The 16924-nt window shown below is 45.7% G+C and overlaps 1 protein-coding gene and 1 long non-coding RNA gene across 3 annotated transcripts in view; both read left to right on the plus strand.

Annotated features, from left to right (window-relative positions):
• The first annotated feature begins 128 nt into the window (after nt 1-128).
• LOC119517715 lies at nt 129-6229 on the plus strand. The gene is made up of 3 exons (XR_005213613.1): nt 129-314; nt 4198-4300; nt 5647-6229. It is a non-coding gene; the product is annotated as an uncharacterized LOC119517715 (long non-coding RNA).
• Nucleotides 6230-7560: 1331 nt separating this feature from the next.
• Nucleotides 7561-16924, plus strand: part of DNAJA3 (DnaJ heat shock protein family (Hsp40) member A3) — a 36770-nt gene continuing 27406 nt past the window's right edge. For both annotated transcript variants that reach the window (XM_037814647.1, XM_037814648.1), the window contains exons 1-3: nt 7561-7802; nt 11916-12049; nt 16813-16896. In XM_037814647.1, coding sequence (XP_037670575.1) covers nt 7592-7802; nt 11916-12049; nt 16813-16896 — 429 coding nt within the window. In that variant the 5' untranslated portion in view covers nt 7561-7591. The remainder of the gene's footprint in view (nt 7803-11915; nt 12050-16812; nt 16897-16924) is intronic.

Below are 16924 nucleotides of genomic sequence, written 5' to 3' on the forward strand. Positions count from 1 at the left end.
TCGTCTTCCGCGCGCGCGCCGTCGGCCCCGCCTGCCGGCCAATAGCCGCGAGGCCGCCCCGTGAGGCCACGCCCCGATCGCGAAAGGGCGGCAGGCGCGGATGGGAGGTCACGTGCGGGGCGGCCGACCGCCCACGGCCCCGCGGCGCCGAGGACTGGAGCTCGAGCTGCCCGGTTTGGCGCGCGGGGAGTTGTCCCGTGAAGCTTTCCAGGGGTGCAGGCGCCCCTTCCCGCACTGTCTGCCTCCCCGCGAAGCAGAGAAGGCAGTGACTAGCTAGCTCCATTTCAGAGCCGGGAAACTGAGGCCCAAGGAGAGTGAGTATAAAGCGCTCTCCCCAGGTGACACCCCTAGGAGATGACAGCGGGGAACAGGAGCCCAGGTCTTTTGACGCAAATTCCTGTCCGTTGAGGCTTAGTGAACTTCCTCTTCCTCTCTGCACCCCCACCCACACTCCTACAGGTGGGCTCCGTGGGAGAGGAGGGGTCCTCAGCAAGCCCTTAGTGGAGCATTTCTTGATCGGCCCCCGCCAGGCGTTGGGTGTGCTGGGGCAGGACCCCCCGCAGGAAATCATTCAGGTGGTTTACAGATGCTAAAAGGGAGAAAGAAAAGTGCAAGGGAGACTCCCTTCCAGGAGAATCTGCGCGCCGGGCGCTGCCTGGCTTAGCTCCCCTGCACCTGGAGAGGAGAGAGCAGAGTGAGGCAGGTTCGCTCCGCTACCGGCCACTGCTTCCAAACGTTTCCCTGCGCTTTTGGAAACTGACTCTGGGATTCCAGAGTACGCTTCCTGCTGCGGAGCGGACGGCACACCTGCTCAGGCTTGCTGGAGAAAGCACTTTAATCTGAGGAATACGAATTACCGGTCAGGAAAGGCCGGCTGCTGTGCAATTCCCCGTGGGCGGCCTGGTGGGGCCGCAGCCTCAGCCGAGGCTCGCTACCCAGAAGGTGATTCTGAAAGTTTGGCTTCCCGATGGGCCCGAATGGACCCCAAAATGTAAGTTATTTCATCAGTTCTTCCCAGGATCCTACAAAAGGAGTTAAATAGCAGCTAGATTTGATTTCCCTAAATTAAAGACAGTATCAGTCGAGTGGACTTAGACCTGGAATTTGGAATTCTAAGCAATGTGGCTGCCGCATTTGTGCTGAATTCCTATGGCACACACTCGTCTCTGGAATTCCGGCAGGTTTTGGAAAGAGCCCCATCAGTGCTGTCTTTTTTTTGGTTGTGGTGCTCAATTACTACAGAGTGCTTTATAAATTACAATCACCATCATTTAGTTACTGTTGGTTGGTTTATCCCATTGACTGCAGAAATCCCTATTTACATTAACAGTAACACACCCCTCTCTGCTGGATGCCAATGGGCAGGAGCCACCCCTCTGAGCTGTTTGAGGTCCCTTCTTCCCCTCCTCCCTGGCTGTGTACTGACAGGCATCTGCCATTGGCAGGACCTGGTCAGAGCCCAAGGAGGTTCTTGGCAAGGGAACCTCCAGGAAACCTCCATGGCCTCTCAACCTATAACTTTCTAATGAGGGGATATTCAGACATTACCCAATGTGGTTCCAATTATAAATGAACTGAACTCTTAATACAAAGGAACACGTATGCCTCCCTAAACTTGCTTGGTGTCATTCCATTGTTATCCCTGAATTTTTTTTTTTTAAATCTACTAGACTATCAGGTGGGCCTTAGAGGGTTTGGTCAGAAAGGCGGAAAGCCACTGATCCAACAGAGGTAATGGATAAAATCTGACCTACATCTGGCATGATGGTTTATTTGGTTCACATGGTTTAAAATATTTGGAAATTTCATAAAAGATTAGATCTCAGCCTGTCTTGGAAAACAGGAAGATTTGTTAACCCTGGGCTCTTCTAATCCCATCACATACCATCAGTTGCCTGGTGCTGGGAAGCACCTGCCACCCTTAAAGCCAGTGCTCTCCTAGTCACCACAGCCCCACGACCCCTGTCATCTTACACCTGGCCACTACACTCATACACTTTACCTGCCTGGCCCTGGCATCTATGACACCCACCCTCAACAAAAAGAAGTCACCTCCTCTCCCAGGAGCTGGCCGTGCTGGGTCATGTGACTGTTTCTACAAAGTGGGGGCAGGTGTGGAAGCAGAGCACAAGACTGTCACTTTTCCCATCCCCACAATGACCAGCCAGAGCAGGGAGGAGGGGAGGGTCAGAAGGATATCAGGGCCCAGAAAGTCAATGTCCAATTTCCATGCTCCCAGATCCACTCTGGCTGGAGGGAGTGGTTCTGGTAGAGAGTTCAGAGCCCTAATGCTGCTGCAAACTTTAGCAGATAAATTCCCGTGTGAATTGCAAAGTTGGACTCAAGGGCCTCTGAGATTCCTCCCAGTCCCATGAGCCTGTGAATTACCAGCTTTGTTTCTTTATACTCCTAGTAAGGCAGATAACTTCACTGTTCGTCTCCAAGAATACTGGAAGACACCTCTCTGTTCTAAAACGCTGTCTCTTAGAAGGCAGGAAAATTTCAGCAAAATAAGAATGTCTGTTTAGCTCGGAGCCTAGCAAGGTGATTTAGATTTCAAGGGTCCTGTTTTCAAGAATAATTAATTACAGATGAGGATTTGGGAATCCAATGTAAAGAACACCTCTTTTGAGAAAACTCAAAACTCTGCACTTAACCAACAGAAGGAAAGTTAGCAGAAAATAAAGGGACCAGCAGAGAAGAGGAGGGCAAAATCCCGATACAAACCAACTTTAAACTGGTATGCCAAAGAAAAGAAGGTTTCAGTATGATGTGCCCTTAATCTTCTGTCAGTTCAGGGGGTTCCACAGATCACAAATTTTGTAAGAGAGGCAAGGATGAGGCCAGCTTCTATGCCAACATCAAATTCCTAAGATCTAGTTTTTTGCCCCTGAAATGACTGGTTACTAAATTATACACTGAAAACATTTTTAAACCCTTACCTGTTCCGTATTTAGGAGCTGGTGCAAAAAGGCACAGGCGGTTATCTCAGCACAGGAAATGAACGATTATGCAACAAAAATAAGTTCAAAGTATTGGCAGAACACTCAGTATCTCTTCCCAGCTTGACAGTGCACCTTGCCTTATTATTTTGTTTCTCAAATGGAATATACTGATGTGTTTGTGGGAGGCTCGAAGTTGTACTGCATTTAGTGATTTGTTTTTATTTTTACAATAACAAAACATTTTACCCAGTTATAAATGCAAAATTTAACTTTCATGATGATAATTGAAAACTAAAGAGCATGTTCATAGAATTAGATTTAATGCTGTAAGGTGATGTTTTTCAGAGGCGTCTGCTGATGTGTAGGAGATCCATAGCCTTATTCTCAACATGTAGGATCATTTTTTTTTTTTCCTTTTAATAGAGTTCCTTTTACTTTTATGCTAAAGGAAAGGAGCCAGCCACAAAGACCACATATTGTATGACCCCATTTATATGAAATGCCCAGGACAGGTAAATCTATAGGGCAGGAAGTAGATTAGTGGTTGCCAGGAATGAGGGGAAGGGAGACTGGGGGGTTTCTGTTAATGGGCATGGAGTTTTGGGGGGCAATAAAAACATTATAAATTGATGGTGGTGACCGATGCACAACTCTGTGATTATACTAAAAACCACTGAAATGTATACTCTAAATGGGTGAATTATATGGTGTGTGAATTATATCCCAATAAAACTGTTAAAAAAGAGAGTGAGAGCTCCTTTTATTCTCAAATTTGCAAAACAGTGCTTAAATTGAAACCTGGTTTGGGCAGAAGACTCTTTAGCTGCAAGCCAAAGCCACCTGCGGTTTCTTTAAGGGCCTTTTAGGAAATCATAAGTATGCAGGTCCCTCTGTGGACCACCCAGATGATGGAGGCCAGGGGCAGGTGTCTCCTCCTTCCGAAGGGAACTGCACCTGCTGCAGGAGGAATGCCCAGGAACATCTGGATCATACATTCTCCACCCGCTTGGGATTGCTCCATAATCCCTTGGGGAGGAAAGGAAACGCTAGAAGCAGACAAATCTTGAGCTAGCTTTCAACACCTCGGAAGAGACTGGCCCAGGCCCCTCTTCCTGCCTGGGAAGGCTCCTAATTCACATGGGGAGGGCAGCAGCCATTGGTGGCCGTGGACTTGGCCAGTCCCATTATACCTCAGATGGGGGGGTGTCAGAGGGACATCACGGAGTTGACCCTCTTGTCTCCCTCCTGCCAGGCTCCCCGGAGGATCTTAGCCCCCTGCTTGTGCTCACAGACCATGACCAGCTGCAAAGGGCCCACTGCCATCACTGGCCTAGTAGAATGAGAAGTGCTGAAGGGTAGGTACCTCTGAGTGAGCCTTCTGTGCCTTTTGCAACTTACATTTGTTTAAAGTTGGAGAATGGGGCCTGTGGGGACATATTCTGCCCAGGAATGTGGCAGGTGTGGGCTGTGTGCTGATTCCAGTCCTTGGCAATGAGCCTTGGATGGGCCCTCATGTCCCGTCACAGCTGAAGTCCTTGGATGGCAATGAAACAGTCTGTACGTGGGGGAGTGGTACTACCCCTCTTGTCTTCCTTTGGTCCTGAGAAGCAAATGAAATCAGGCATGAGAAAGTACTTCGTTAACCAGCAAGGGCGGTGTGCATATTTGCTGATACGACAAGCCTAAAGATGTGGTTTAAAGGAAAGAGCTCTGGTTTCATTGTCAGAAGATCTGGGCTTGAACCTTGGATACCTACTGCTACCTGTGTGGCCTGGGACAGTCTGTTTTGGGGTTGTTTTTTTTTTTTGGTATCTTTTTTTATTGTGGTAAAATGTACATAACTAAAATTTACCATTTAAACCATATTAAAGCATGCAATTCAGTGGCAGTAATTATATTCACAATGTTGTACTTGCATCACCACTATTTCAAAAATTTTCAGAAACGCTGAACCCATTAAGCAATTACTTTCCTTCCCCGCTCCACCTCCCCTAGGCCCTGGTACTTTCTACTTTCTATGAAATAGCCCAATTTGGATAAGTCATATAAGTGGAGTCATACATTATTTGTCCTTTTGTGCCTGGCTTTATTCACTTAGCATAATGCTTTCAGTATTCATCCATATTGTACTGGACAAGTCTTTTAATCTTTCATAACTTTTTTTTTAAGAAGGGGTGTCCAATTATAAAAATGGGAATAATTTTTGCCCTGCCTACCTCAACAGGGTTGTGATCACATCAAGAGAGAAAATATTTAGAAGTTCTTTGTGAAGTGCAAAGGGACTGTTATTAGACAGCATGGCTGAAGTTTTCGGATTTCTCCATAGCTGTGGTTCAACTGCTTGAAATTGGTCCACAGATATCTCAAGTGTGACAAGCCCAAACGGCTCATTATCTTTCTCCCCAGACCTGCTCCTTCCCTGGTTTCTTTAGCTTGGCATCACCACTGGTTGGGGGAGCATAAAAAAAGTATGTGTTGCTCCCCAACAACAATCAAATCAGGCTGGGTTCAGGAACCACAGACCAAAGACCATGATTGTTAAGATTTTGCAAGCTTTGTCACTTAACCATGGTTAATAATTATAGTCTCCTGCTTCTCTATAGTGACTGGCAGTGAGAAAAACCACCCACAGGCTTTGGCTTTTCTTTATCAGGGTGTCTTTTCAATGGCTTCCCATATTCTTCTTTCTTCCATGTGGCAGGTCCCAGGTCCCTGTTTTCCTCTCCTTCGGCAGCCACCATCACCTTCTCCATTCCATTGGAATTCTCTGATTCCCAAGAGGAAATATGGGCTCGCCAACAATCAGCCTTCCTGCTGGCCCCTAACACAAGAATTATTTCACTGTGGAGGACTTTTTACTGTTAAGCACTATGGGAAGGTATTCGGGGGATAAAATAAAATACTAAAAAATGGGAACTTACAAAGCTGACCAAGTTTTCACATCAGTAGCTCTCCTCTAATTCCTAACTCCCTCTGAGGTGATAAGTGAAAGTCCATTTGGTTCTTGTCAGCTTTTATTCCTGAAAGTTGTTCTTCCCAAGCAGCCCCCTCTCTCTAGCCTAGGCTTGAGGCTCCCTGTGGGCAAGTAAAAGTGTCTGAGTTGTCCCAGTATTCTTGGTATTTAGCATGGCACCAGCACGTAAGACTAATATTTATGGAGCACTTAACAGTGTAGCAAGTACTGTATGATGCCTTTTTGTGGATTATCTCCTTTACTCCTCAGTTGATCCTTTGAGGGAGTTATTAGTATGGCCTCTTATTAGAAAAGAGGAAACCGAGGCACAGACAGGCCAAGTAAGTTCCCAGTATGCACAGGTGAAGTGACAGAGCTGAGATTTAATCCCAGGCAGTCTGACTCTGGAGGGTATGCTCTTAACCTCTATGCTGGAGACATTTAAGTATTTGTTGAATGTATTAAATGAACTTCCAGCCCATGGTATCCTTTTCTTTGTTTCTTGCTCACCTTAGTCCTTTCCATCCCTCGCCCAAACTCTCTTATGTATCCTCTGAATTTTACAATGGCCTTATAACTGTTCATCAGGCCTCCAAGATATTCTTCGTTTTTAACCTTGAGTTTCAGAGACCTCCAAGAATTCGATGAACACTATGGACAGCTCCCCAAGTTATCATACACAAACAAAATTTTCATACTTACAAAGATGATCTTAAACCCATCCATGAACCGCCAGGTCTAAAACTCAAGGTTCCTTTCCTATCCTGGGGGTAGTAGTGGGAGTGAGAACGCTGACATTCCTTTGCAAGGTTTGCCAAGCCAGGTCTGCCTTTGTAGCCTCTTTCCAGCCACACATCCTGCTTCGGGCTTAAGCAAACAGGTCAAATCTCCCTATTCATACCTAGGACGGCATTTATGTTGTGTTCACTGCCGTGGGGCCTGTCTCTCCAGTCTGCTCGCCCACAGCAGCGACAGTATGCCACTCATCATTGTATCCCCAACATTTTAGGAAGCTCATGACACAGTAGGCGCTCAAAACGTTTACTAAACTAGTTTTTGGGTCGCTCGGCTTTCATTGCGTAACCACCAAGTTCGCTACAGGCTTGGAAAAATCTAACACGCCAACGAGAGTGCTGAGGAATCAAAGTCCTGCACGTGGGGTATAAGCCTGAGAGCAAGTCAGATGAGGCCAGGTTTTCAGAGCTGGGGCAGAGAAAAACGCCGCCTGCGCAAACGTTGGAGGAGAAATACGCAAGCAAGCAGATGCAAGTCTTCCAGGATCCGCATGAAGGAACCTGCGCGTAGCATGGTGGGATTGCCGGCGGCGGACCGCGATGCATGCTGGAGTTTGTAGTTCGCTCCCTATCGGGACGCTCAGACCAGTGACATTCGGGTACATTCAGCCACATCCTTTCCTAGGTAAAAGTGCGGTCTTTTGGCCGTGCAGCAGAGAATGGCACGGTGCTCCAAGGCAGGCCTGCCTAACAGCACTTTCCAGAGCGAGCCTCATTTCGGCATTGGCCGCCAAGAAGGCGTATTCGAGCGTGGCTGCGCGTGCGCAACGCTTGCGTTCCTGCATGTGTGTGCGCGCGCGGCGGGCCCCGCCCCCGGAAGAGCTGACGCTGCGCGGGAGCGTCGTCCGCGCAAGGCCTCCGTGAGCTGGGTGGCGCAGGCGCAGTGTCCCCGGGCCAAGATGGCCGCGCGGTGTTACTCACGCTGGTTGCTGGTAGCTGTGGGGACCCCTCGGCTGCCGGCTGCAGCGGGGAGAGGGGTCCGCCCGCCCCGGGAGGGCGTGGTGGGGGCGTCACTGGGCCGCAAGCTGAGCGTCACCGTCTATGCACCTCCCCTGGGAGCTCGAGGCCCGCGGGCGTTCCTGACATTGAGACCGGGTGTCAGCCTCACAGGTGAGGGCGGGCTCCAGCGCCGGGTGGGAGCTCCAGGGCCTGGAAAGGAGAGACTCGCCTCCTTCTGCGACGCAGGGAGCGGGGCGGAGTGAGTCTTCGGACTTGGATGCGGAGTTGCGGGGGAGACGGGCAAGCAGGAGGCATGGAGGCCCATTGGGGCCGCTTGGGATCGGTGAAGGGAGGGAGAGGTGCACGAGGTCCCGGCAGCGGCGGTGAACTGCGCCGCAGGCCCTGAACTTTCACCTTTCTGTCAACATTTCTGGAAGCGTCTCTCAGGCCTGGCGCTGCTGCCTTGCCCTGTTCTTTTCCTGTCCATCCATCTCCTAGCTCGTGTTCCCTTCAGCCTGTAGCGGAAGAGAAGCGATAACTGCCGTTCGGTGAGCACCGCTCGAATAGACATTCTTGTGTCTCATCTTACTTGATCGTCTGGACAACCCTGCGAGCAGGGGTCTTCATCCCCGTTTTACAGAATGGGAAACTGAGGCTCTCAGAGGAGGCGACCTGCCCAAGGTCATAAAATTAGATTACAGGAGTGATCCCAAGCCCAGAACTGTCATTTCTTAGCGTCCGCTATTTTTACCCCATGATGGTGTAAACCAAAGGGTACACTTTCCAATCTTTTTTTTGCAAGTTCTTAAGGTGGTAATTGTAATAATAATACGACCTAGCATTTTAAAATCTTATTTCCATGTGATAGATGCCAGTATTCCACTTGGAGATGTTAAGCAACTGGTCACAAAGTAACTGGTCATGAAGCAGTGGTACAGCCTTGATTTGAAACCTGTCTTTTTAGTTGTCAGCAGTGATAGTGAAGTAATTAAATATGAATTAAGCTGTTAAGCACTTTGCCATGATGATTTCTTATGTTATGTGTTGGATGACTTGTTTTAGTGAGAGGAAGGGAAGGCAGGGATTAAACATTGCCACCCTACCACACAACCTTAATAGTTGTTTGCACAGTGTCCCCTAGAATTTGCACAAGTAATATTTAAGTTGTCTATAAACTTAAAACTAAGACCGATTAAAGGCCTTGACAAGATAATTTATGAAGATCATTTCCTTTTGGGATGTACTTTTGTAGTGCTTACGTAATAGGCACCCATAAAAGTATCAGCAATTGTGATTCCTTTGTGCAGTGTAAAGAAAAAAATATGGAGCTTTGGGGTGAACAGACTTGGCTCCACCAGTGTGTGTGACCTTGGTGAATTATCTAAAGCCTTTGAGCCTCTATCCTTAACTGTGAAAATTTATTCATTCATTCACAAGCTATTTATGGAGAGCTTGTCATATGCCAGTCACTGTTCTAGGCACTGGGGATACAGCAGAGAACAAACAAGGAGATTGTGTGTGGGTTTGCTCAAGTTAACCCACTTTTAAATTCTATTCCTGCCATCTCTGTTTCCTCATGGATGGGTCAATAGTCTGCCAGTAGTCTGTTTAGTTTTCTTCAAGATGCAGTGTAGAGATGTCCTGCCCTGTTTCTCAGTGTAAGCAAAAGTGGTCATCTTTAGGTTTCGCTAAAGTTTTCTAATGTCAAGGTGAAAAACGAGCTGTTTGAAATGAAATTTGGCTGCATCTTTTTGTTTGAAATATTAATTCCTTGATTAAGCTAAATGCTTATATTACATCTGTATTACTCTGGGGAGCATTTTTTTTAAACTTTATTTTTAAATAATTTCACACTTACAGGGTGCCCCTCACTGAGGAGCAACAAGGCGGTGAAGTACAGAGTCACTGGCTTTATTGTTTTTCCAAGTCTGATCAAAGTAGTGGTCTCCTAACCCCTAGTACTTCTACTGTGCTTTTTTTAGCCAAGGAAGTCCAGGATGCAGCAGCAGAAAGCAAGTATTGGAGATACAGAAAACATGTTTACTTCCTGTTTCCGGTCTTCATCACTTTGTTCATTCCGACTCATTCCCCTGTCTGATCTTCTTTATCTGTGCCCCCTTCCTGGACATGCTTTACACTCCTGGGTATCTTGTGCTTAAGTGAAGTGGTCTTCCAATCCTTATTTTGAGAGCTCTTTCTCATATGCAAATCCAGTTAAGTCCCAGTTTAAGACTTGTTGTGGCTTCCTGTTGCCCTCAGGATAAAATCCAGTCTCCTTAGCATAGCTCACCAGGCCCTTCTGCTTATTCCTAGGCCTCAGTAGTCGTCACTATTTCTCACCATCTCTCCAGCACCACCACACATGCAAGCGTGCACACACGCACACAGGCAGGCTGTTGTCTAGCCATTATCAGGGTATTTACAGTTCCTAAATGCACTAGGTCCTTACCGTTTACTTCTGCCTGAACCATTCCCTCCAAACCCAAGGTGATCATATAATTTAGTCTCCAAACAGGGCACTTTTGAAAGTGTAAAGGGATGCTGACAGTAATTACACCAGCACAACAAGTATGACTCTGGATGGATTCTGACCCTTTCTTAGCCTAGCTATTCTCTATAGCTTAACAGCAGGTACCCTAGGAAATCTTCCCTGAACTTGTTAGATAGGTTGTCAGTGGTTCCCAACCAGGGACAGTTTTGTCCCTCAGGAGACATTTGCAATGTCTGAAGACAGTTTTAGTTGCCAACTTGGGTCAGGTGCTATAGGCATCTAGTGGGTAGTGACCAGAGATGCTGCTACATATCCTGCGCTGCACAGGACAGTCCCCACAGTGAGGAATTATCTGGCCCCAAATGTCAGTAGTGCCGAGGCTGAGAGACCCTGGGCTAGGAGACCCTTTGGTGAATTCTTATCCCATATGTGTCCTTGTCATAGCACTGTACAGGGTGCTTGCTAATAGCTGTCTACACACTGCCTCCCGCAGTCCCACAGCAGACAGTAAACTCCTCCAAGGCAGTGGCAGTGACGCTTTCTATTCCTCTTGTATCCTCAGGGCCTAATACAGTGTATATCTTAATCAGCTCTGTGCCAACAGTCCTTTAAAAATATAAGCTCCAGGGCTGCTGCAGTATCCCCATTGTGGAGAACAGTTCTTGGTAAATGGCCGATTCTGAGTATTTGTTGAATGTATGAATGGTGAATGTTTGATTTAGAAATCCAGTGTTTCCTAATGATCCTCATTCTCTTTTCTTGACCTCACTCTCCCTTCTGCCTTAACTTGGCTCCCATTTACGCTGGTCCCTCCCTCCCCATCTTTCAGTTGTCATTCCCCGGTTGAGGATTAGAAGGCAGGACCTGAAGTGGCAGGGCAGCTTCCCCAGCTTCTTCACTGGGCGACAGGCCAGTCTACACTTGCTTTCTCCCTCCGTGCAGAAAGGTCAGTCCAGTAGGTGTGTTAGGCCTTCCTCAGAGCTGCTGATGCAATAGGACTGAAAGAAGGGCAATGCATTTGGCTTCCTGCCGTGTAGCCAGAAACTGATTGCTTTCAAGTTGTCCACTCTGGGGTAAACAGAGGCTATGGCGCAGGGCCTTTTAACCCTGGGGTCTGTCAGCTCCCTAAAGTTGTACTCAGTTTGTATGTGTGTTGTGTGTATTTTTAGGGGAGGAGTTCTTAGACTTGAGTGTGCATCAGAATCAATACCTGGAGAGCTTCCTAAAACACAGCTTGCTGGCGCCCACCTCCAGAGTTTTGTTTGAGGTCTGGAGTGGGGTCTGAAAATGCATTTCCAACAAGCTGATGGTAATGTGGCTGGTTCAGGGACCAGACTTTGAGGACTTAAGCAGATCCCCAAGGTTGCAAGGCAGAAAAGGACCTAGAGAATTGTTCAGAATTAAGTGAGAATTATATGACAATGCCCAGCAGTTGTTGGGTGCTCAGTGAGTGTGAGGGAGAACTAAGGTCCTTTGTAGTCTTCCCCTGATGCCACTCCCAATCTGGGGCTAGACCTTCGGGGCTGTAATGAGGCTGCCGCGGTAGTGTGATCCAGCAGAGTCACCCACCCAGTGCTCTGACGATGCTTTATGTTAATTGAATACTGGGCCTCAGCCATGCTGGAAGTTGTGCAGTGTGTATGTTCCCAGTAGACTCGGAAGACCACAAATCCTAGAGCTGTGGTCTGTTTGTTCCTTCACAGGTACATTCTGGTTGGTAGTTTACTTAAAAATTCTTCTTGTTGAATGCATTCCCTGAGTGATTTTCTTTCTTTACTTTTTTTCCTTTTTAGGAGTAAAAAGTTACCCTTTTGCCTGTACTGCCTCCTTCCACACGAGCGCCCCTTTGGCTAAAGAGGATTATTACCAAATATTAGGAGTGCCCCGAAATGCCAGCCAGAAAGAGATCAAGAAAGCCTATTACCAGGTCTGTATGCCAGCCAGTGACTAGAGACCAGATTGTGGAATGAATCTGATTGTGGTATGATTCCTGATAGGCAGCCTGCAGCTGACAATCTGGGACAAGATGATAAAGATGGGCTTGGCACTCTGCATTCCTCAGCACATAATGCTCTGGCGAGCAGTTAATACTTCAGAAAAGAATCAGAACCAGAGACGTAAAACATTCTTTTTCCAGAGCTGTTTTTGTCATTAACTTTATTCTGTGTCTTCTGAATTGGGGGTGGGGTGGGGGGAGGTTGGTCTAAGTTTTAGGTAGCCATTCTTTGCATTCAGGTAAAAGTTTATGAGTTTTAGAATTATTTGTTTTCTTAACCCAGAAACTGAGATTCCCATTGTCAAATCCCCAAATGTCTTAAGGCTAATTAAAGTGGTATGTGAGTTACTTAGACCAGAGGTTCGCAGACTTTGGGTTTGCTCTGACCGATAAGATAAGAATTGGTGGCACCAATGTAGGATCGCCATCTTTTTTATTAAGCCTAATATAGATACTAAAAGCAACAATTGCAATCTATTAGCGTCATTTCATAAAGCAAGCATTTCATAAAGCAAACATCAGAAAAATGGGAAGGCCATAATATCAGAATAAAGAGATCTCTAAATTAAATTGATTTTCCTTTATGAAAAACTTCCTAGACGAGTCTTTATTTTTTTTTCTTTTTCTTTTCATTTTTCTGTGGGTGAGCAACAACTTTGACCTAGCCAAGGATTTGTGAACCAAATATGGGTCAAGACCAGGCCTGACAACTTATGATTTGGACAGCTTCACCCTCCTCTTCCTTTTATTTTAAATGTGCAATTCGGGGGTTTTTAGTATATTCCCAGAGTTGCACAGCCATTACCATGATCAATTTTAGAACATTTTCATCACCCCAGAAAGAAACCCATTAGCAGTTTCTCCCCATTGCCACCTCCCCCAGCCCCTAGCAACTACTGATCTACTTTCTGTCTCTGTGGACTTGCCTATTCTGGACAGTTCACATAAATGGAATCATACATATATGGCCTTTCTGTCTGGCTTCTTTCACTCAGCATCATGTTTTCAGGGTCCACTTATGATGTAGCATGTATCAGGACTCCATTCCTTTTTTGGCTGAATAATTTTGCCTTGTATGGATCAATCTCATTTTGTTTGTCCATTCATCTGTTGATGGACACTTGCATTGTTTCCACTTTTTTTGTCTATTAATAGTGTTGCTGTGAACATTTGTATACTAGTTTTTGTGTGGACCTATGTTTTCATTTTTTTTGGGTACATACTTAGGAGTGGAGTTGCTGGATCGTATGGTAACTCCATGGTTAACCTTTTGAGGAACTGTTAGACTTCCACAGCAGTGTCCCCATTTTAAATTGCCACCAGTGGTGTATGGAGGGTTCCAATGTCTTCACATCCTCACCAACAACTTGTTGTTTGTCTTTTTTATTCTAGCCATCCTAGTAGTTATGAAGGGGTATCTCATCGTGGTTTTGATTTGCTTTTCCCTAATGGCTAACAATGTGCTTATTGATCATTTGTGTATCTTCTTTGGAGAAGTGTTTTTTTCAGCTCCTTTGCCCATTTTTTAATTGGGTTATTTACCTTGTTATTTTTGAGTTGTGATGGCATGAGCAAAGGCATAGGTTTAGGAAGCAGATCCTGGCTTGGGAATAGCATGTCTCTTTTTTGGGGCTGGAAAGTAGGCTCCCTGAGGCAGGAGGGAGACGATTGAAAAGATGGAGGCTGGGGCTAAATTAATGTGACAGCTGAGTCCCTTAACGAGTACTAGAAACTTAATTTAAGAGAGAGTAGGGAATTATTCAAGCTTTTAGGAATAGAAGTAAAAAGATCAGGTAAAGCTGTTCAGTTTAAGACCTGAATTTTTTTAAAGTGTCCTTTATAGAGCAATTACTAGGTGTCAGATACTGGTAAAAGTTTTACATGCATTCCATCATTTAATCCTCGTGGCAGCTTCACGGGGTGATTACCGATATTGCTGTTTTGCCAGTGAAGAACCTGAAGGTTGGAGAAGTTATGATGTATGACCAAGACCACACGAGCCAGGATGTGGCATCAGGCGACTGAAGTACAGTCTCTGACTACAGAAGAGTGCTCTTTTCATTGTGCCGAGCTTGTGAAAAGACCTGCTTGTTTTACCTTAGCATGTGGCATGGAGTGTCCCCCTCAGAGCTCTGCACGCAGGTGTGCTTCTATAGGATGGCATGGGGAAGAGCACCTCCAGCAAGCAAAACCTGGAGGGACCAGCAGAGCTGTCCCCGCCTTTTCCGTCTATGGCTGTCTTCACGCTGAATGGTGGAGCCACCTCGGATGCTGCTTTGTTCTTGTCTCCCTGACTTTGGGAAGTGGGTGGAGGTTTCTGGCAACTTCTGTCAGCATCCTCATTCTTCTTGGAAACCAAAGTTGGGTGGCATTTGAACAACTTTTTGGTATTTTCTTTGCAGACCTAGTGTTTCAGTTTGCTAAAGCTGCCGAAGTGCAATATACCAGAAATGGGTTGGCTTTTACAATGGGCATTTTCTAGTTTACAAATTTACAGTTCTCAGATTGTGAAAATGTCCTAATTAAGGCATTAACAGCAGAATACCTTCTCTGAAGACAGGCTGCTGGCATCTAGGACACCTCTGTCACATGGGAAGGCACATGGCCAGTGTCTGCTGGTCCTTCTTCCCTGGGTTTTATTGCTTTCAGCTTCTCCCTTCAGTGGCTCCCTCTGTCAGCTCTTCTGGGGGCTTCCTCTCCAAGCTCTCTGGGTGATTCTCTCCTTTATCCTCATAAAGGATTCAAGTAAAGGGTTCAGATCCACTTTGAATTAGGTGGGTCATATCTTAATTGAAACCACCTAATCAGAAGGTCCCACCCACAGTAGGTCTGCATCCATAGAAATGGATTAAAAGAACATGGCATTTTCTGAGGTGCATAACAGCTTCAAACCAGCACACCTGGTGACTTGTACAGCTTCCTTTTGCTAGTGTGGAAGTCGGAGAGTTAGCGATTGGTCTTAGCATAAAAGAAAGGACTTAATGTGTCATGTTACCTGGTTTCAATTATTTACCAGACTCTTTTGTGGAAGATGGATTAAAGTTACCTTGTGATGCCAGAGTGCAGAAGTGGAGACACTTAACCTCACTCTAACAAAGAACTTTCTGAGACCTGTTGGTTAGGGTACATGCTGCCTTGGGTGGTAGTGAGTTCCCTGTCACAGGAAATAATCTTGCAGTGTTTCTCAAACTTGGGTCATGTACTAACTCCGTTTAAATAAAATGAATTTCAGATCATAGATGATGCCGTATGTTTAAAATCAGGCTGCTTCTCCTTTCATGGTTATTGTACGCATGTCTCCAGGAGTTTTGGAGTTGGCCCCATCCATACAGCCCCGTGATGTCTGGGTTCTAGTATTTATTTGAATTTGAATTTCCTTGAATCCTTACTTTGCGTTCTGAGCCATGACATCATTCTGCCTTTAGTTGGCAAGAGTGCATTATTTGTGTATGCCGTCTCCCTTTGTTCTCTCTCAGTTGTACTCCTGGCACCACACAGTTGCAGACAAAGTGCACACTCTGAAGTGGCTTGCAGTGCTTTATTTTTCAGTATCATCCTAGTGGTTCAGCAGATACTGATAGCAATATGTTTTGGAGCATCATTGGCAGTTAAATATTCCTATTAGAATTTCTCAGATGTCCCCTCCCAAACATGTTCTTATACTCCCTCCTGTGTCCTAACTATAGCTGATGTCACGTATTACTGTGGGCTTTGCCTTGTGCTAAATTCCTTATCTGTGTTATTTCATTTTATTCTTGCAACAACCCTATCAAGTAGGTACCATTATTCTTGCCGTCTTACAGGTGAGGAAACTGGCTTATGGAAGTTCAGTAACATGCCATCAGCTAGCAAATGATAGACCTGGGCATTCTGACCCCAGGGGCTGTGCTTTTAACAACTTCCTTGAGGTCACCTGCCAGCTGAGGCTCGATAGCCAGTGGCTGGCAGTGATAGATTCAGATGGTTCCTTGAGTTGCTTTCAGCTTTAGGATTCTGTGACCCTCCTTGCCTTCACATACGGGCAGACAGTAGTCTGTCGACTTGGCACTCATCAGTGGCTGCAGCAAACGTAGCAAACACAGAAGAGCACAAATGTAGCACCTTCACTTTAGAGCCTTCACTTTAGAGCTGTTCATAGCCGTTCATATGCTCTGGGCAAACAAATGAGATTTTTTTTAGTTGTTAAACCTGTTTATGGAATAAACAATAGTTTTTGCTTTGTTCAGACATCAAACAGTACAAAGGAGTATATGGTGAAGTTTCTTTTTCCCATTCATCTGCATCTCCCTGGTAGCAATTAAAGTTATTGGTTTATTATGTATTCTACCAAAAGTAATTTACACAGCAGATACAGCTGTCTTTCTGCCTATCCATTCACATTCTCCCCCTTTGACATAAATGATAACATATCAGACACCCTGTTTTGCACCTTGCTTTTACAAAGTTTTTCAGGTTCCAAGGAATTAATTATTTTTGGTAGAGATTTGTTGTGATTGAAAAAAAATATATGTACCTACCTCGGATTTGAAGAGACTATTTTAAAGTCTTAACTCTTGTTTTAAGGATTTCTATTGGTTGCTAAGTCTCAAGTGAGACAGGTGTGAAGAAAGAGGAGTAATTATGACTAGCATTTCAGGTTCTTTTTGAGCAATTATCTCATCCATGGTAATTTATCATTTTTTTTTCCATCTTAGCTTGCCAAGAAATATCACCCAGACACAAATAAGGATGATCCCAAAGCCAAGGAGAAGTTCTCCCAGCTGGCAGAAGCCTATGAGGTAACGTGATTGGCGTGTAGGCACTTAC

This window comes from Choloepus didactylus, chromosome 21 (genome assembly GCF_015220235.1).
Source record: "Choloepus didactylus isolate mChoDid1 chromosome 21, mChoDid1.pri, whole genome shotgun sequence".
NCBI classification, from domain to species: Eukaryota; Metazoa; Chordata; class Mammalia; order Pilosa; family Megalonychidae; genus Choloepus; species Choloepus didactylus.